Raw genomic sequence first — 22,017 nt, 5'->3', positions numbered from 1 at the left:
TCTTTTTAAAGAGCTTATGTTTTTTTCTCGCGTTAAGTACTTATTGTAAAATGCTCTATTCCTTGTGCTCTCCCAAATGTAAACGAAAGGAGAGAAAATCTCTGAGACACTGTTAGGGATCATTTACCACTAGTTTCACCTAGAAATACTCGACCTTGTAACAGCCTCGGGGAGAACAAAGCATTTCATTGGTGAAGAGTTTACAGAAGACACGCCTACTGCGATATCGGCCAGGGTGTTTTCTTAAATCACTTTATTTAGAATCACTTTGTTTAGAATCAGTATTTAACTCGATAGTAAAGAAGGTACAACGAAGGTTTTTAAAGCAGAGGCGTATGGATTAACATTGCTAGACCAAAGCAAGGTAATTTGTTGAACCTTTTTCTTAATTTAGTAAGCATTGCAAAAAGCTTTTTTTACCGAGTTGTAAAAATATGAGTAAATTACCCGTCATAACATTTAACGGTACTTAGGCATTACCTGGTACCCACGCGAGAAATCCAGTTTAGTTAACGCTAATGAAATAAACCAAAATATAATAGTTTAGAAACAAATTTGGGCTATATATTACCACATTAGGTGGGTGGGGCAAAGCCTAGTATATATTAAACAAGTTATCTAACCTAGGTACCCCTTTCCCCCCTAAACCCAAAAACCCAATAGTTTAAATATTGTAAATGCAATGACAAACCACGGTTTGCGATCCAATTCTCTATTGACAGATACCCGTTTGACTAGTTTCCTTTAGCACAATATATCGCGTGGGTACCAGCTAATGTATAAGTACCCATTTAACTAATTGAGGGTTTTGGATCAAAATGCAGTTATTTCGTAATATCGAAAAGATAATTTTAGTAGACTAATTTTACAAGCTTAAAAAACTAGTTATAGTAGGCCTGTACATGCCTATTCAGCTCAGACAGGGCCTTAAGCAGTAGATCTGCCTCTTCAATATTACGAGATATTCGTGGTTGTTACCACGAATCCCCATATTTTTCATCGACTTCAAAGTGTTTTTTTTCGAACTCTGGACTCTCCGGAACAAATTCTGGTATATTCTGTGGGTGGAATAAATATCCGGTATATCCGGACTCTCCGGTGTATTCTGTGGCTCGGGCGCTTTTAGGTATTGTTGGGTAAATTTTTCTATTCAAAATTGGGAACAAAAGCTCTTATTTTTCCTTGTTTTGACGTAAATACTGTTTCACAAAAATCTGGAGGGGGAAACATAATCCCTGGCCGGAATATTGACCTGAGCCGAATATGCTTTGACCTTTCCTTTTCCCAATAAACATTTACCATTAAGATGACCTGAAATAATAATTACAATCCATGGATAGCATTAAATACGTTTTTATCATGCGGCAGTTTCATTAAACACGCCTGTAAAAAATTTTGTTTACTATGGACAGTGGCTTGCTCTGTATTGGCAGTGCCTTCGTTTCAGTGGTGCCTCTTGTTCCCCCTAATAAAACTGCTGGAGGTACGCCCCTCTGAGCTACAACCCGGTGGTTGCCTTCTGTGTGGGCAACCACGATAAATAAAGTTTTGAAAGGTCTGCCAGAATTTCGTGGCAACAAGGGTATAGTTACTTAGTCCACCCCCCCCCATCCCTTCTGAATTGTTTCCCTGAACAGCGGCTTTAAGCAGTATTTCTGCAAGATCTGCTGAATGATTTAATTTAAACAAGTTGCAGTGATGCTGAAGTAATAAAGATAAGGGCTACTTTGACTAATCTTAAATTGAGAAATAACTATTTTCGCGATTATATGTTTAATTTTTTGTGCAGATTAGACCTTTGTACACATATATTTACTTTGCCCAATGAGCGATTCAGAGCCTGGGGGCAGGAGCGGATCCAGGATTTTTTTTCGGGGGGGGGTTACTAATATTTGACTTTTTCGGGGGTTTTTACTAATTTTTGACTCAGTTTTCGACTAATTTTACTGATTTTTACCTAGGTTTTACTAATTTTCGACTTATTTTCGACTCGGTCAAAAATTTCGGGGGGGGGGGGGTCAAACCGGGGACCCCCCCCTCCCTGGATACTTGCCTGGGGGTGTCAATTTACGAGAATGTAGCTGGGCAAAATATATTTTTCAAAATCCAGGGGGACCTTGTTGGGTTTTTTTTTCTTTAATTTCATCAAGGGGAATATAAAAATAGGCACTTTTCAGCTAGAATACCCGAGGAAGATATTTTTCAAAATATAAGGGGGCAATCCCCCCCCTGGTTGATGCCACTGTCTGAGTCCTCTTTTGTGAATACCATCCTTTCAGTGGGGCAGGCTCGAGCCGGGATGATGGTCATTCTTAAGAGAGTTAGGCTTGGCATTTTTATCTCCCCTAAAACACCAAAAATATAACTAAAAAACTGCAAATTTGTCTAATACTCAGAGGCTGTACAAAAATGAGGTTCGATCCTACTTTCTAGGGCTACAACGGAAGAAATGTTCAGATAGCCAGGGTACGTTTTACTAAAGAAGAATGACAGATTGCCAATGATTGTTCATTTTGTCCAACCATCAGAGGCCAAACAAAAATCAGATCATCCCCGAATGGGATGGAAAAACATCATAAGGAAGGATTTAAAGGAAATTGGTTACTCACACGAGGGGGTAAAGACTGAAGCTTTGAATGTTAGTCCAAGTGAGTGAGAGGCAAATATAGCATAACCCCTTTTTAGGATTGTATAAAAATTATGTCATTTCACTTGTTGATAGATATGTCTATCATCCATCCGTCATTCCTAGGGCAGAACTAAGGTAGATAGTCATGGGTCTAAGGGATGACAGATTAGATTGATTTTGGGTTGACGCATGACGGACAATGTCCACTGGACTTTTATGCAAAATCTGGGACAGAATATGCTTGGAGTCACCGGTGTTTTCCCTGTTTCCGCGCAACAGCACTGAGCTAAATTGGGTTTTGCCCTAAAAGCTGAGATTAGGCAATTAAATTTAGAGCAATAAATTTATTGCCCTTAAAGCTCCTAATTATGAAACAACCAAAAGGAAAATCATTGTTTTCCAGTATGGGTAAACCTTACTTATGGATAGACCTGGATTTCAAGTATGGATAGACCTGGAAATGCTTCCAGGGACGAAAAATGTTTTTATTTTTGTGTCCTTGGTTCTTCAAGAATTTCTTTTCCTATATATGTGATTAGGTTTTTCCATACAGAAATATCTGTAATTCAAGTTTATTTATAGTAAAAAGTACGTCAATATTGTTTTTACAGGTCTGCTGCGCAGATGCCCCCCCCCCTCTCCCCTTTTTTTCTGCGGAGGTTTTAATATGCACTAATTAAGCAAATTATTTTGGTAATTTGTTGCACTCTATTTTCTCTGTTAATTTTTCTGATTTTTTCTTCTATGTTCTTCTTCTTGTTTTTATTATTTTTTATAATATTTTTTCTAGTTATTATTCATTTTCGAATTATTCTAATTATAATAACTCAAGACCGTCTCCGTGGTTTTATTCGGGAGGGGGGGGGTACAAATAAAACTTTAAACACGTTTTTATGCATTTTATTACGTTTTTACAAGACGGACAAACATTTCGGAAGGCTTTCAAACCCCCACCCAGCCCCTTCCCTAGATACGCCCATGTTATTTCTACTCTATTATTGCTACTACTGATCATTATTTTCTTATCTTAAATATTACTTCTGTACTTTTTTCTTATTCTTATTAGCGCATTTTTTCCTTTTCTTCATTCTTTTTATTGCTGCATTGTCTTTTAAGTCTCTTTACGGGGACTTTTAAGCCTTACAGTTTGATGTAGACTTGGTACCTTCCAGTGCATCCTAATTCTTTTTTTAATTATTTCAGATTTCCAATACCAATTAGTTCCTTTGAAGAATGTCAATTAAATACTGTTTTCCTGTATTCGTTCTTCTTTTATCACAATTTTCATCATCTGCTTTTCCAAGAAGCATATCAAGCCGAAAGCTGGCTGATTATCGGGTAAGTGTAAAATTCTATTTTATATGCAGGGCTTTTAATTTAAGCTACTTCTTTCATTATTCCCCGAATCATTCGTGGTTTCCACAAGTTTTTCGCAATGAAAATTGGTTTCTTTAAGATCTTCCAGAACATTAACCTACGAATGAAAGAGCGGAATCCAAATCATTAATTTTTGTTTACGTTAATTTTTGGGGTATTTATAGAGAAACCAATTTTCTTTGGTTTAAATTTGGGGAAAATCGAAAAGATTCAGGGATATTGGAAGAACAACCTAAAGTTCAACATTTGCAAAATAGTCTCTTTTGTAAATTTTTCGTATACTAGGTCCATCGTATACTTTTAGATTACTTTCTAGATTACCTAGTTTATTAAGGTAACTAGATAAATTAGTTACCTAGTTTACGACTATTTTACGACTTCACTTTACTTTGCACCCCATCCCGCCCAAGGTGAATCTGGTTTACTTAAATGACCGTTTATCTGCAAATGGGCTAATTTAACATGCAAATCCCTTATTGAATAATATTTTCGTTAAGAAGAATTTAGCGTACAAACCTGAAAGTGGCCTCACAATGGGCCACCTTTTCCCAGAACATTTCCATCAGTCAGGTGATCCCCGCCTCCAACCTCCCCCCCCAAAAAAAAGGGAGAAAAATAAATTTTGCACGACACGAAAATCATAAGATGATCATAATAAATCGTAAGGTCTAAGAGGGGTCACAAGTCTTAAGCCCCACATTGTGCATGATCAGGCCTACGCAGCTTGTTGCTCCATTTTTTTTGTTTTCTGCAAAAAAGTCAGAATTTCTTGTAAAAACTAAGCTTCTTGCTTACGTGTTGTGAAATAGCTGTATTTTTGCTAATAAAGCATCATTTATAAAATTGAAACTAAAGATCAATCGTAAAACCTAAAATAAACAAAAAAAGTTCCCTCTTATGGAGGATGACATCACTCCCTTTCACTCAGGTATAAACATATCAGCAGAATAAATAGAGAAAAGATTAGCTTATGCAAGTGTCAATTACAGACGCTTTAATTTCCAGGAAGGCCAATTTATCGTTCAAAGCGTATCAGTAGGCTGCTATTTAATCGCATATTTATTCAATATAGTAGCATTAATTGGGAGGAAAGGGCAATGTGCCCCCCAGTTGTTCCCCCAAAGATTTTGAAAAAATGTCGTTTTGTAAAAAAAAAATCATTGAAAAAAATGAAAAAAACAAAAATCGCCCCAACCAGAATTTGAAATATACATTTTGCCCCCCCACCCTCCCCAAATTTTGTGTATTGAAGTTACAGATTGAAGATCCCATAGGTTGCTCATACCAATAAACCCCGGCTATAACTGGTATTTGATTGTGTTTTTCCCAATGAAGAAGTTGTATACTATATATATGCCAAGTTTCACGATAAATGAGTATCCAGTGATAGTGAAACCATATTCATTTTTATTGGGCAAATCCTTTATATATCTTTCTCACGGTTAGAATAACTAATTAACCTTTGACTGCTTATTTAAAAAGGAATGCCAATAGCAATCTTTTCCCAGTGCGTTAACAAGAAGCTTTTTCAAGCACATTTTTTTTTCCAGCCTTAGAAGCGGAAACACAATTGAACTAAGCATACTCATATAGCAATGAAAAACTGTTCTGCGCAAAGCAAAATTTGACTCTTTCAGAATCTAGCTTTAAAGTAATTAATGAACGCCTGACATGGAATGTCTTTAGCAACTAACTATTTATAATTGATTTTTGCGAACATAATTAATAATCGCTCATAGTTTTATTAGTGAGAGTTAAATTAGGTTCCCATAACCAAACTTTACTTTTTAAGCCGAACCTGAGGAAGAAGGTCTGTGTTAAAAAATTGAAAAATACTCTTTTTAGCTGATAGAAATTTTCTGAATTAATCTATTAATTCTGTGTTTTAGGACCAAAAAGGGTATGCACAATTGGAAGAGCTGCTAGCTAGAAAACAAAGGAGTGGTAAGTCTTCTTTTTTTCAAAAATATGTTTAGCAGAATGTTTTGCAAACTAAATTCATACATAGCAATGTGAAAGCAGAATATCATTCACAAATAAGCAAAATTCATTTACTTCTGAATCTGTGTTTTTGCGTGCTTAGATAATAGCGGGATTTTCAGAACAACGTCTTAGCTTATTTCGGTGACACCTTTTTTTAAGTAGTCTAAACTGATGAATCGCGCAAAAAAAGAACAAATTTACCATTTAATTTTTAGGACTCTATAATTTAAACACTGCCTTTTTTAGACTAAATTTGAAAAAATAGGCCCTATGTGATTTCTCCCTAATTAAGTTTTCCAAAAAGGAAATACAAGTTGTTATCCTTGAAATTTATGTGATTTTGTTTTATCTATTAGCGAAAAAGATAAATGGGGTTAGACGTTAAACAGTTTTGGAGAATAAATTTTTCATATGACATTTACACAATTAAAAATGAAATTTATTAAACCGAATCATAAGCTATTTAGAAAACTTATATCCATTGAAATTACCATGGCTCTTAAGGTATGTTTATACCAGGCATTGGCGGTTAGTACATAGATGGCGTTACATATCTTGTTTTCCATTAGTCCAATTTTAAGTTGCTTTCGACAGTTTATGGTTCATTTACGCATTGCTGAAATCCGTCCGGATTTAGCAATCCGTGCGGAGATTCCGTCCGTTTTCGTGCTTGAAAAATTCTCTAGCTTTCTGCAACGATTTGATCAAACTAGGACGAATTCTTGGCAAGATTTTTGAATGAATAAAACCCTGACTTTGGAACATTAAAATCTTTGTTGTTTCAGACTGAACTACTTCTTCTTTTTGTCTTCTGTGCCTCCTTTGCAGTATAAGCACTGAAGAGAGAGTTAAATTAGCCAATATTCTTCTTTTAGATCTCGTCCTCATCCACGCGATGCATGTATTTGAATACTTTGCCTTAAAATTGTCTTCTGGTCTATCGTTCGAAAAGATACAGATAGATTCCCGCATGCATTTCCGTAATTTGTAAAGGAACCATTAAACGTGCGGACCGTTGTAAGTTTGAATGTGGAATAAAAAAGCATCATCAGTGGGGTGTTTTTATCCTCTGCCGTAACACTTGAATTTTATATTTAGCTCCTTACCAGATGGATGAGCCAATATTTACCAAGAGGTTGATCCGCATAGTTTGTAAATACCCCAGTTAAAATAGTGTTCAATATAATTGATGAATTTAAATTATTGAAAATTATAAACAATATGCAAATAAATTCAAATTTAAATTATTGAAAATTGGAAAATAATATTCAAACAGCAAATTATATTACAGAAATAATTAATAACCCGTTTTAAATTAAATAGCTTAATGCACTTAATTCTTCTCAGTTTTCCCAGAACATTTGATTTTGCGTCGCTAAGCGGCATCTAACTTTGCAAAGTGCGGAATATGTTTAGTACTTTAGATGGCAGCCTGTATACTATAACGACGCAATCATATTTGAAAGAATGATGCATCGTAGATTCCCTCAAATATCCATCGTGAGGTCAGCATGTATGGAAGAACTTTAAGTATAATCATCAGCAACAATATCTTAAAAAGAATTCGCTGCGCGTCCCTGGTTAATGATATAAAAGCCTTTTAGGATAAAATGGAGTTTTAAATTACTTATTGATTTCAGCTTAAGTAAAATTGTATGAGCATTCGACATTTGCCGGAAGACTTATTATTTTAATGTTTATGTTTTATCTAAGAATATGTAGAGCTTCATTTTAGCTGCTTATCTAACTTTGTAACTGTAGAATTACTTTTACTGTCTTTTTGTTTATAGATATTGTTTCCGCTTATTGTACCTCCTCTAGAGTTTCTGGAACACAGTAGTCATCACGTAGACTTGCGACGATAAAATACTGCACTGAAAATTATTCTAAGAAAATTAGAAAAGTAAAAAATTTTAGAAAAAAATCGTAAAGGCTAAGGAAAAACAAATTAGGATTTTTCTCCAGGTCGTTGTTTAGATTTCAATCATATACCTCTGATATTGCCGCCACATTCTAATTTATTAATAATTGGTTGAAAAAAAAACAAGCACTTTGTTTGACGCACAAAAAATCTTCCGCGTTTAATTATTATTTTAATTGTTTTTTTTTTATGGAGCGGTAAATTTTGCAATACAAAAGCTATGTAAAGTTCGTCAATTTTGTTTGTTGGTCCAAGGTTAGAAGCTAATGCTTCTTACCGGGAAATTTTGAGTTCTACTCCCACCCCAGCAGTGTTTTTTTCAAGTATTTATTTTTAAATCGATTTTTCTTACTTTACATTTTTACGCAAACACTTCACAACATTTTGGTGACGCTTCGTTTCATCATATAAGTAACATTTTGAAGTGTTTTATAAAAGCATTCAAAGTAGGGCACTAAAATAAACTACAAAAAAAGAACTGATTAATCACAATGGGTCTAGAGAAAGGTAAAAAGGGGATTTCAGGGTTTTGAACCCTCATCCAATTAAAAATTAGGATGGAAGAGGGATATTTTTCAATTGAAAATATTTTTTGGAAGTTTCATAATATAATTGTATTAAAGTAAACCACTAATCTTATTATTTTTGTCAAGATAATTCTATATTTTAAATTATCATTCATTCTTATTTCAAGCTGCTTTTGGAAAATATGATGATGGAAATATGATGTCGAATAGTAAGTTGAAAAACTATATAGAGACGAAATTATGGGGTATGGATTTGAATGAATATGGGGTATGGGGACGGCTATCAGTGAGAAATATTGTGTGGTTGAGAGAAAATCCTCTCCCTCGAGATTGATCTAAAGACCAAAAAGAGAGAAAATAAACATAAATGAGTAGAGGGCACTAAAAGGAAAAGAATCTAAAAGGAAAACGAAATTATGTTGTTTTGAACAAATTTGATGTTGTTTTAATAACCTTAAAAAAAAAAGAAACGCGACCCAATTTCAGGTACAACATTTAAACATTGGTTTGTCACTCGAATGCACATAATTATCCACTATTTATTTATTTCTAACCTGTCATACAACACAAAAAAGTACACATGGACGGAGTACATGGAAAAAACGACAAAAAAAGGTATAAGAGAAAGAAAAAAAGAGACATCACAACATTTATTAAAACAATTAGTAAATAACATATATAAAGCATTGAACAACTTTTACATATATTCAACTTTAAACATCCCTGTATAAGAAGGGGATACCATGGATGAAAACTGATTTTGCGATTGTGTTTCGAAATATGTTTTAATAGAGCTATTGCTGGGTCGGTTAATTGTAATTGCGGATTAATACTGAATTTCGAGTTCATGGGGGAAGTAGATATTTTGCAAATTTGAAACATACTTCTATTAACTACTACTACTATATACTATTAACCGCTTGTAGCTTATCTTTATAACGTCAAACCAAACTCATGTGTGTATATTACGCAGTTTACGCTTTTTCAGTAGTATAACAGTGGACAAACAGTTATATAACGACTTTTCACTGCTATATCATTGTTTTCTATTGTTGTATTAATGGATTTGGAACTAACTTATTATTATTATTATTTGAAAAAAACTACGTTTTCTAAAGAGTTAAAGACTAAAGTTTTAGACTAAAGTTTAAAAGAGTTAAACGCTAAAGTTTGACTTTCTCACAACTCTTTTTTTTAAACAATAAAAACTTTAGCGTAAAGTGCGAGGCGCTGAGGAGGGCACAGCCCCTTTCATATACGGAATAATTTCTGTTCGTTCTAAGATTTAATGTCGCTCCTTACTTTCAGTTTAAAAAACTTTTTTTTATTTAAAGGCTGCGAAAGCGGGGGGTTTGGGGGGCGGCAGCCCCCCAACAGTGCCTCCTAATCCCTGTACGTTTTAAGGTTCGACCTTGTAACTCAGCCTCTTTAACTCTTTAGAAAACGTAGTTTTTTTCAAATAATTTCTGCACGTTTTTGTACAGTTTATTACTTATTATTGCTTGACTAACTGTTAGCTGATCGTGTCAGGAGTTAAAGTTGGGGGGCGGCCCCCCCCTAAACCCCCCCCTCATGAACAATCTTGTGTTTAGACTTTTAATTACTGAATAATCAAATCACGTCGTACAGGGTGCCTCCTAATACCTGTACGTTTTAAGGTTCGAACTTGTGACTCAGCCTCTTTAACAGCCCCCCAAATGTGCCTCCCTGTACGTTTTAAATGTCGACCTTGTAAATCAGTCTCTTTAACTCTTTAAAAAACGTAATTTTTTTCAAATAATTTAAAAAAGAAACTGAGCTTCTTTTTAAAGTTTAAATTCAGTATATAAAAAATTTACTCTGATAGTGACTCCAATCCAGGTTTTACGCCTGACTCTCTGGAGTCTCAACCGCTGGACTAAACAGACACAATTATAACTGTTTTTTAGTAAATGGAAGTTATTTTCGACGCAAGCAAATTCCCACGAAACTTGATATTTGGTTTTTGGAAAACAGGGAAGGAGTGATCAGATTGATCTGAAATTTCGAGGATAAGCCTCCAGGCCCCAGGAAAGCTTATCCTCTAAATTTCAGCCCGATCAGACAACGTTAAAGGGGGGTTGTGGTGGGAAAAATTAACACGGGCTATTATAGGAAAACGAGGTTTTTCGTAAATGTAAATTCGGGGGATAATTTTTTCGGTCTGAAAATATCAAAAGGCCCTAACAGAGCAAATTCTGCTTCGAATGAGTCTTCATTCACCCGGATCAGTTGCCAACTGTGGCCTGTAGGCGTGGCTAAGAAAAAAAAGAAATGATGAATTTTAAGTGGCTATATTTGGTTTTTTGAAAATAGGGAAGGAGTGATCGTAAGAGCTGAAATTTTGAGGATAAGCTCCCGGGTCCTAGGAAAGCTTAACCTCTAAATTTCAGCCCAATCGGACAACGTTAAGGGGGGGGGGGGGGCTGTGGTGGGAGGGTCGAAATTTCCGGCCCAGTTTACCCCATGAAGATAAAGTCGGAGGAGGATGAAATTTTGCAAGTTTCTTAGTTTGAGCTTGGGCTACAAAATGCAATTACCGCCGTCTCTCTGCGACCTCTAGGACCTGAAATCGCTTAACATTGTGGTGGGTCGCCTCTTTATAGAGGCACAAGTGTGCCTCCTTGATTGTTCCCTAAATAAATCGACTAAAAACACAATATCTTCCCTCAGCTACTTCAGCAACTAAAAAATCCTAGAAAGATAGTTCAGAAAAGCGTAAAAATAAGAAATTAGAAATCCTAAGAAATTAGTAATCCAAACAACCGAAAATATGCGAGACAACCTACAGCAAACAATACTACTAAGGGCCAATTTATCCACCTCCATACTCTTTGCATTTTAAGCTGAGAGTCCTAACCCTTGCCGTTTCGTTTTTAAGGATTAAACTTGGAAGTTTAGCATTAAGAATCACGGACCATCTTACACGGACCCAAGTGGTTAACGTCCATAAGAGTGCAAATAAAGAATTTAAGGTGGGATGTCTTACAATTAGATCATGTTTTCTATGTGTGGGGATTCTTATACTCTTAGAATTTCAGACCATCCCTGGTTCTACTATTTCTACCTAAGAATTATTCCTAGAATCCTGAAACTGACTAATTCTGAAGATTCAAGCGATAACCGATCGTTTTTGATAATAAATATAAAAACAGAAAACTGTATTTGTGAGACACCTACAGCAAACAATACTTCTAAGGGTCAATTTATCCACCTCCATACTCTTTGCATTTTAAACTGAGAGTCCTAACCCTTGCCGTTTCGTTTTTTTAAGGATTAAACTTAGAAGTTTAGCACTAAGAGACACGGATCATCTTACACGGACCCAAGTGGTTAACGTCCCGAAGAGTGCAAATAAAGCATTTAATGTGGGATGTCTTGCAATCAGATCATGTTTTCCATGTGTGGGGATTCTTATACTTTTAGAATTTCAGGCCATCCCTGGTTCTACTATTTCTACCTAAGAGTTATTCGTAGAATCCTGAAACTGACTAATTCTGAAGATTCAATCGAAAACCGATCGTTTTTGTTAATAAATATAAAGACAGAAAACTGTCATTTAATAGTTTATTTGAACGCTATTACTGTCAAGCAAAATTTTAAGAGAATTTATTTACTATCCGTGTCAATAAGAGACACGGACCGTCTTAGATGGACCCCAGTGATTAACGTTCATAGGAGTGGAAATAAGACATTAAACGTGGACTATCTGCAACTAGATTGTGTTTACAATGTGAGGATTGTCTATACTTTAATATTTCGGACAATCTTTTAAAAATTATTTATTAAAATAAATTTGAGACTGTTTCAACTGTCTAAATGACATCGAGGTAAACAAATATATGTCTATTTTTTCAGTGTGACCTGAGAGCAAGACTATTCTGTTAAATAGGGAGCCAAATTTCTTGGACATTCTCTGCCATTAAGCGTTATTTTTCCGCTTTTTTGAATAGTCTGTGTGGCTATGCGGTATAATCGTCTTTTGGATAGCGACAGAGAAGTCAGTTTTGCTGTCATGTTAACACTTTTCCTGGGAGTGAAATTATCCTATTCCGCTTATTTATTTCCGCTATCGTTAACAGCCTAAAAAAAATCTACTAATTTCCTACAATTTTGTTAGCTGAGCTACGGATCGTTCGAACAAGAACGTTCAAAATCTTTCGTCGCATTTTTCTTGAAAAGTTTTCGAGCTGACATTTCTCTCAGTTCGCGATTTATTGTATCCAATTTTTACGTCTTTGAACTATTTCGAAAATACTTAAAATTTCCGCACATTGTTATCAGAAAACATTTTATTTTTAGGTTTGACATCTGAGGAAAGAGATAACAATGGCGAAAATATTTTGAAACGTAATGGTTTTATTAAAATTAACAAAAATAAACTCAAGTACCGACATGTTGTGAGGCGGAACGGGAGTCTAGTCCTTGACTGTGATGTCTCAGGTCAGCCTCCGCCGTCAGTTTATTGGCTGAAAAATGGAGAGCAACCCATCTCTCAAGTAAGTACTGAGTATTTAATCCCACAAACCGGGTCCAGCTCCACACCCTTTTTAAATTAAATGGAAAATGTATGCCAAAAATATTTTTTTTTTTTTTTTTTTTGTATTTCGGATAACAAAGTCCAAATAAGATATAGTTAAAAAAATATTTCACTCCTTCTCTGCTAATTTTTTTTTTTTTTTAGAGAGAAATGAGTGAAGACGTAACGTAAAGAAAAGTAAATAAGAGGAGGGGTAACAGAATGATAACTCTTTCTCTCTACTGAATTCCTATTGGGACTAGACTGCAAGACCTCCGAGGAAAATTGTCCCTCAAACCCGCCCCTCACTTCTCCCCCCATTAAAATATTTGGGAGAGAAAAATAATGAAGAGATAACGTAAAGAAGGGTGAACAAGAGAATGGATAACCGAGTGCTGCCCCTTCATCTCGACTGAATTTTTTGGAATTGTTTTGCAGGACCTCTGAGGAACGTTACTACCTCAAAATGCAGTTTTGTGGTTTTTCGCAACAAATTGTCATAGGGTCTATTCCTGGCTTTCAACGACCTGGTTTAGTTCCCTGGTGACCCTAAAAATCATTTTCTTATCAAGAGCAAAAGGCTTTAATGAAGGCATTCATCACACTTCATCGAAGGCATTGTCGCACAAATTCAGTGACATGCTGCTATATGGTGGCACTTGATGTTGCTAAAGATAGAACCCAAAACCTGGAAAAATTTTTGCATAGGCTGTGCTACGAAAGCTAAATGTGAGATTTTGGAAAGAATTATATCTTACTATAGCCGTGAATGTCCACAAGGGTCTTAGAGAAAGGGAATTCCCTTCCATTATTCATTGAACGTTGCGCTAGGAGCGCTTAATCTGAGATGCTGGAAAACAGTATAACTTGCTATAGCGGTAGATATACACAGGGGTCTTGGCGAAGGGGAATTCACTTCAACAAATTCTTGAACGTTGCGGTACGAAGGCTTAACCTTAGATGCTGGGATGCATTATAACTTACTGTAGCTATGGATGTCCACAAGGGTCATGAGGATGAGAATTCCCTTCCAAAACTTTTTAAATGTTGCGCTACGAAAGGTTAATCTGGGATGCTGGAAAATATCATAACATATTGTAGTCCACAAGGGTCTTAGGGATGATCATTCCTCAAAGAAATGCTTAAACGTTGCGCTACGAATGCTTAACCTGGGAGGCCGGATAACATCTTAGCTTACTGTAGCTGTGGATTTCCACAAGGGTCTTAGAACCTGCATTTATCAATCATCCCTATTTTACGATCAAATTTTGCTTCAAATATAACATGTGCAATTATATGGAATCTCCCCTGCGTTAGAGAGATAGGAGCTCCCTTGCGCAATTTAAAAAGAGAGTAAAAAATCATGTATCATCATGTATCATGTAAAATCGTTACAAAAGAATATATTTTCTATTCTTTAATTTTTTTTTATGATGGGGCGGTTTCTCCAAGGGGAAGGAGCAGGAAATTATTTGGTTAATTATTTGGATTGATGATTATTAAGATCAATTGTGATTCACCGCATCCAGGAATGGATTGAGATGTTTTAGTTATTTACGATTTATTTGTTTTATTTTTTTCAAAAAACCCGTTGAACTTGAACTAGACTTGACTGTTTTAATGGAAAATCCGTTGGTAAAATAGCTTTATCTTTTATAGGAAGAATCAGACAATGAAATAGCTACGAACCAAATCAACCAATACGAATATCTGACGTCTGGTGATGGGCTGGCAAGCACACGATCTCAATTCTTTATTGATTGTGCCACATCAGATGATGAAGCAATCTATAGTTGTGTAGCGGAAACTACAAAAGATAGAACTGTGTCTAGTACATATGTTAGAATTACTGGTACGTATTTAAACACGGCTGTAAAGCTTTCTTGTAATTTACTAGATCAAATAGCTAAAAGTGTTGGCTGAAATTAGGCTAATTCAAATAGACTATTTTCGTAAATTATTAATCTTGCCATAATTTTCAAGAAAAATTCTAGATCGCTGTGTCTAACTGATATTGCATTTCAATTAAATTGAATTTTATTGAAACCAATTTAGCTCTCTTTCGAAAAAGTGAAGTAACATTATTCATCAACAATGCATACTAGTAGCCTAATATACTTTTCAAGTTTTATACTACAGCCAAGGCTTTTCAAGTTTTATAGTACAGCCAGGGACTGAGGGTACTGGGTTTGAACCCCCCCCCCCCAAAACTGTTGTCCAACTCGTAAAACAGTAACACAAAAGCATATAAGCAAATTTCCGATGCGTTTTTTACACCTCCCCCTTCCCTCCCCGAACGAAAATCCTGAATACAACATATGGTTGAGTACAACATATGGTTCTAGTTAAAGGTTAAAATAAATTTCAAAGGCATTTGAGAATTTGCAGAAAAATATTTGAACGTAATTTTCCAAAAAGTTTCCATTGCATTTCCTATATATATATATATATATATATATATATATATATATATATATATATATATATATATATATATATATATATATATATATATATATATATATATATATAACGTGCAGACGCTAGAAGAACGTAGCAAACACTGTCTTCCAAAGTAGGCTACCCCAATCTAGGAATGATACCAGACAATACTTGTACAATCTGATTAAAACAATCTCTAACGTAGCTGCTTCTATAGATGTTTTCAGAAAATACTTTTATAAAGAAGCATTCCTGATTAAAACAAAGAGTGAAGTTGACCACTCTTGACCTTCTTGAAAGGGGAAAGTTCCGAAATCTTCTGAAAAATTGCAGTCACATTATTGATCAACAATGCATACTCGTAGCTTAATTTCTTTTTCAAGTTTTAGAGTACAGCCAAGGCCGTATCCAGGGGGTGAGGGTACCAGGTTTGACCATTCTCCCGAAATATTTGTCAGACTCGTAAAAAGTAAGAAAAAAGCATATTAGCAAATTTTTGAAGTGTTTTTTTTTGCATCCCAATCCAGAGCGAAAATCCTGAATACAGCTTTGAGTACAGCATATGGTTCTAGTTAAATGTTAAATTAAACTTCAAAGACTTTCGAGACTTTGTAGAAAGTTATATTGAACGCAATTTTCCATTAAATTTTCCGTTTTGTTGATTAATACGGTAGCAAAAAGATGAACATACCAATCGATACATCTTTTAACGCACTTTTCAAAAATACAATCATTACGCATATAAATTCCATTTTGAATCTTTAAAGGAGCCCTAAAAGTTACAGTTCTTTATTATTTATCTAAAGAACTAAGACCAAAACACAACATTCCAAATAAATACAAAAAAGATAATAAATAATAATATTGAACTATCAATCAGTATCCTGAAATTGTTCTTTTCTACAGCTTCTTCTTTTTGTTATTGGTCCGAAATAAAATGGAAAATTTTACCACAAAGATTAGCGCTTCAAGAGCCACCCGTGAAATATTGACAAAGGTTTTGAAAAATAAAATGGTGAATAATTACACAGTAGAAAACAGCTGTGTTGACAAACAGAGGTTTTTTAACAAAAAGAACAAAGGTCTTGAAAAATAAAATGGTGAAAAAATTACACAGTAGAAAACAGCTGTGTTGAGAAACAGATGTTTTTGAGCAAAAAGAACAAAGGTTTTGAAAAATGAAATGGTGAATAATTACACAGTAGAAAATAGCTGTGTTTACAAACAGAGGTTTTTGAACAAAAAAGAAAGAAGGTTTTGAAAAATTAAATGGTGACTAATCACACAGTAGAAAATAGCTGTGTCGACAAACAGAGGTTTTAGAAAAAAAAAGACGAAATATAATTGTCGAAATTGGTATAGTGACAGTTTGGAGAATCATACACATATTTAAAATTCTATTAAAACTTCAATATTTGACTATCAATATGACCTCTGCAATGTTATGCAAATTTGGGTAATGATGGGTGCCATAAAAAAAGAAAAAATAAGGGTTGACAAACAGAGGTTTTGAAATCCAGAAGCAGACCCGCGATGACACAAAAACGACAACTTATGGGAATGTAGGGGGGGGGGGGTATATTCTCCAAAATTTTATAGGAGGACTAACTTTTTTGTGTTATAGATTTTTCAATTAGCATACGAAAAAGGGTATTTTTCAGTACAAATACCAAAAAAAAGGTGTTTTCAAAATCAAGGTGGGAAGCGCGCAATTGCTAAGTAAGCTAATTGACTTTAAGCTTGACGGCTTAACTGGTACAATACTCATGAGTACCTGAAATGACAATTGAACAGTTTTGGGTCAAACAAAGTTTCCAAATGCTAGATGGTGTTTGTGATTATTCTTTTCAATATGCCAGCTTCCAGTCTTAAAAATTTCCATACCTTTTGGCAATGCCTATAAAAAAGGTTGGTTAATGTAAAAATTTGAAGGTTTGGACTGTTACGAAATGACCAAATTTAAGCTGGTTAGCATTAGAGTATTGTTTTATTCACTTTTGCCACTTACTGCCCCTAGGAATTTTTTAAAGTTAGATACCGCTCTCAACTTCTATTGAATAGAATAGCGCAGTGAACAAATTTACTTCTTTATCGAAACAAAATTTCTGGTGAGACTCCACTGTTTTAGAACGCGATTGGTTGTTTTGTGACACCAGTAAAAAAGAACGATGAGTCACAACATCGTTTACGAGTAAACTCTCTATGGTTGATCTTCAGACATACTTTCTTTTAGGCCCTGGTCCTGATCCAAAAAAATGCAAGCCAGAATGTATTAAACCAAGAATTCATATGTGGTCAGGAACGTATGTACATGAGTCTGGAAAAGATGCTCGTCTAGTATGCAGAGCTACCGGACCTGATGTAGAAATTCAGTGGTTTGATGAAGATGATGAACCTCTTTTAGATCAACCTCTTTCAGAACCTCTTTCAATATATACAAATAAATACATTGTAAGTATTCACTTTTGAGTTTCCCTGCCTTCTAATTTGATACACCTCCACAGAAAAATTTAACGCGGCCCAACAAGATCAGCGTTGCACTGCAACGCATTGCACTCGCAACTTTGACTTTTGTTCTTTTTATCCTTTTTTAAAGTTATTTTAATTGAGTGTCTCCCACTCTATGGATAAGCTCTGCCTCTTTGGTGGATTATTTATTGTGTTGTATTTTTTTATTTAAATAAAAGATCTGACTTGCATTTTTTTTAACTTAATACCGTCAAGGGAATGTTTCTTTGAATGTGTTCTTTTTTATCACCTTTTTTTTCAAAAATCAATTATTATTTTTATTGGTGTCGTTGGATAAGTTGGATTCAAAGTTAACTGAAGAGGCTTGCCTGGGGTTAGGTCCTTCCGCTCTCTTGTGCGGTTGTTTTGACTTGTCTAAGGAAAGTTCCTTCGTATGTTTGTATGTTAATTAATGTTCGTTAATGAATTTATGTAAGTATATGTAAATTGATGTCTTCAAGTATGCTCATATCAATGTTTCTTTTCTTCTTTTATGTCCTTTTTCTTGTGTTACTCCACTATTTATACATATTGTATAATGGGTTACAAATAAATTATTAGTTCACAGTAACTTTCAAATTGGAGAGAAAAGTTAAAACTTATTTATAATAAAAAGTAGGATATAATAAAAGGCGTATAATAAAGTACGTATAAAAGGCGTAGGCGTATAATAAAAGTACGAAGCAATTTTGGAATATTTGGTATTTCATCGCTGCCATGTCCATAGGTCGTATCGTATTTCTGAGAAAATTGATGAGACCTTTTGTTAAGCTGCTCTCATCAGTAAGATTAGTAGGGTGATGCAGTTCAGGAGGATCGAAGTAATAATGATATAATGATATGTATTCACAACCCACAAAATACAATGGAAAAACAAAAAGAAAAAAAGTGTTGTTGAACAAAGCGTCGTTATTTTTTTTTTTGGGGGGGGGGGTTGATAAAAGCAGTTATTCACTAGTGATAATAAATATTAGGAATATTTGAGAATGTGTGTTCTTATGTAACCCAAATTGTTAATAAATAAATAAAAAATTCCAAAAATATTTTTAATAGAGAAGCAAAATATAAAAAGGAAAATAAGAAATTAAAAGTAAAATCACCAGCTCGGTCATGAACAATTATTCCAGTCGATTTTATTGCTGGCTTTTTATAAATATTTTAAAATATTTTGAATATTCCATCTATTTGGAATATTTTTTTACTTCGTCGCAGTCATGCCCATTAGTCGTATCTAACGTTGTGAAATTTCTGATAAAATTGACAAAACCGTTTGCTATGCTTTTCTCATGAGTACTATTAGTAGGGCAATGTAGTTCAGGAGGATCAGAGCCTTGTTGAACAAAGCGTCATTTTTTGAGGGGGGACTTACTTATAACCGTGCTTGCTGCAGGACCAGACACGGGTGCCTCACCCGGCATCTCGAATAATGGATACGAAAAAAAATCCAAAAATATTTTTCAACAGAGAAACAAAATATAATAAAGAAAGTGAGAAAAAAACGCCATCTGAGCCATGAGCAAATATCTCTGTTGATTATATAGCTGTATTTTCAGAAAGTTTAATAATATAACTTAAAATTAATTTCTTAATTTCAGCAACTTGATTCCGGCGATTTGATAGTGAAAAACCTTGAATGGTCTGATATGGGTGGGTATTACTGCACAGCAAGAAATGAATGTGGGGAAGACAAACAATTCACTTTCCTCTACCCAGTTGCTGTAAGTCGCTATTGCATACTTTCAATATCTTATTTATTCTAGCAGTTTCCTTATGCTAATCTCTTATTTGTTCAGGTCTTTCTATATCCTTTGCGATCCTAACTCTATCCTTTGCGGTCTTATTTTTCAAGCCTTCTATCTTTTTATCTTTCAAGTTGCTTGATTTTGTTATCATTTTTTATTTTATTATTTTTTAACTACAGGGTATTCTTATTCTTTTTGAGCCATACGATGGCTCTAGGAGATTATTTAATTGGGTCTCCAGAATCCCCCCCCAAGATACGTTGAATTTTACTATGGTAGGTCTTTGCAGGAAATATACGTCAATTGTAGTGCACAAACAGATAATTTAAATATAAAAATGCTGCAATTTGGGACTTTTCTTTCTTTTACTGGCTCAAAATTCGGTGCATTAAAACCTCGGTGCATCAATTACAAAGTGCATCATGAAGGAAAAACCACTAAGGTTCTTAAAAGGCGGAGTTTTATCTATCTGGAAAATCTCATTGTGATTGTATTGGGGAAAATATAACAAAAATAACAAAATATAATAAACATAACATAGCAAAAATAAACTAGTCGAATAAAAGTAATTTTTTTTTATTATGAAAGCATAGGACAGTAGGCTACCGCCTCTTTTCTCTTTGATTGAAATTTTTAACTTTTTATGCAGTTTAATTGGGTTCTTATTTTCTGCTCTTTTATTTTCTTCAATATTTGTGTAGATTGGACCTTAAGTGAGGTAAGAGACATTATAGGGACCAAGGTTCTACCCCGGTCTTCAATTAGTTTTATGAAACAACAGCATTTGATCGGGGGTAAAATTGAAACATAAACAGATACCTTAAGACTTACAATAAAACATTTCCGGTGAGGAATCGAACCATGGTTTTACGCATTAAACCTTAAGATATTTGGGTTATAAATAGATTATAGGCACCTTATATAGTTATGAAAAAATACTAAAGTTAAGTCTATATAGATTTTTTATAAAAACTCTATTAGTAGATTTCATATTATTTTTTTCTCAATATAGAATTTTTTTTCTTTATTTTTTTTTTATTTTCTTTTATTTTATTTATTTTTATTTAATTGATTTTTAGTTTTTCTTTATTTTCTTAAGACTGTAATCTACACAAATTTGATATGTCCCAGCGAATGAACAAATGGGATTAGGTAAAACTGAAAGGAAACTGAATAAAGTCACCTAAAGACTCTGTATGCTAGGAACTGTGGGACTAAGTTTAATAAATAAAGCCCAGGGACGCTGGCCCTACTCTAGTTTTTAGTGAAGTATCGAAAAAAGATCATGTCAATAAAAAGATGGGAATTACTGTAACAAAAATATTCTTTAAAATGTAAATTTATAACTTACACAATACCTACTTTAGTAGTATCTAAAGATCCTGTGCTACAAATAAAAAAAAATGTTCTAAGTAAATTAAGTGTATGCAATATTGTGGGAAAGTAGTTGATGGTCAACAGCCATGTACGTATAGAAAGTCCTCACCCCTTTTTCTGAATTACCAAAATTTTCTAGATTCCTCATAATTTTCAATAAATTTTGTTAAATTCAGTCGTTTTCTTATTATATTCCACGATTTTACCCAAATATTATATTGCCTGTTGTTTTATTATTTCTGTCTTTTATTTTTTTACTTTTCCGTAACTCTCCCTGTGTTTTTAACTACCCCCACTGCTTATATAAGTTGTACAATATCGAAAAAAAGTTGATGATCAACAGCCATGTACGTAGGGAAAGCCCTCATCCTTTTTTTCTGAATTACCAAAAATTTCTGGATTCCTCATATTTTTCAATATATTTTATTTAATTCAGTCGTTTTCTTATTACATTCCACGATTTTACCCAAATATTATATGACTTGTTGTTTTCTTATTTATGTCTTGTTTTCTTCCTATTTTTTCCGTAATTCTCCCTATGTTTTTAACTGCCCCTTTCCCTGTTTATATAGGTTGTACAGTATCGAAAAAAAGTTTTTTCTTATATCTTATCTTTCCTTTTTAGTCTGAAAGCTAACAGAAGTTGAACTCATGCCAAAGCAACAAGGTTATATCTATGCCTGATTTCAGTTTAATGCAGTCAGCTATTTTCCTCAAAGATGTCTTACTTTGTCAGAGTCGTACACTGTATTTTTTATATAATTTTGTATTATAGTTTTTTTACTACCTCATTTTTTAAGTTAGTTTTAAGTTTTATCGTAGTTGTATATTTTGTTGGATATTAATAAGAAAAATTGCATTCCAAAACCTTTGTTTTCAATTAGAAAAAGAAGTAGTAAGACTATCTAAACTGGAATTTGAAGCTAATGACGCTCAGAGCTTAGAGAGAAGAGCAAAAACTGGTAATAGCAAAA

The 22,017-nt window shown here is 34.1% G+C and overlaps 1 protein-coding gene across 1 annotated transcript; it reads left to right on the top strand.

Moving 5' to 3' along the window:
• The first annotated feature begins 283 nt into the window (after positions 1-283).
• On the top strand, positions 284-21,900 carry LOC148939037 (zwei Ig domain protein zig-2-like). The gene is made up of 8 exons (XM_089107296.1): positions 284-364; positions 3,833-3,967; positions 5,896-5,950; positions 12,758-12,954; positions 14,634-14,826; positions 17,650-17,867; positions 19,520-19,642; positions 21,669-21,900. Exons 2-8 carry the CDS (start codon positions 3,863-3,865, stop codon positions 21,678-21,680), a joined length of 903 nt encoding a protein of 300 aa, XP_088963422.1. The 5' UTR covers positions 284-364; positions 3,833-3,862; the 3' UTR covers positions 21,681-21,900.
• The last annotated feature ends 117 nt before the right edge of the window (positions 21,901-22,017 follow it).

This window comes from Artemia sp. Qi Xiang Cuo, unplaced genomic scaffold (genome assembly GCF_049724085.1).
Source record: "Artemia sp. Qi Xiang Cuo unplaced genomic scaffold, ASM4972408v1 HiC_scaffold_22, whole genome shotgun sequence".
NCBI lineage: Eukaryota > Metazoa > Arthropoda > Branchiopoda > Anostraca > Artemiidae > Artemia > Artemia sp. Qi Xiang Cuo.
The sequence above is the reverse complement of the archived record's forward strand: the minus strand, read 5'-3'. Positions and strand labels throughout refer to the sequence as shown.

Bases quoted from the DNA above. Each gene is read 5' to 3' on its own strand.
- LOC148939037 (XM_089107296.1), top strand. From the start codon at position 3,863: ATGTCAATTAAATACTGTTTTCCTGTATTCGTTCTTCTTTTATCACAA. The intron at 5,951-12,757 runs GTAAGTCTTCTT...TTTTATTTTTAG, and splicing joins AGCTAGAAAACAAAGGAGTG to GTTTGACATCTGAGGAAAGA. The intron at 12,955-14,633 runs GTAAGTACTGAG...TATCTTTTATAG, and splicing joins GAGAGCAACCCATCTCTCAA to GAAGAATCAGACAATGAAAT.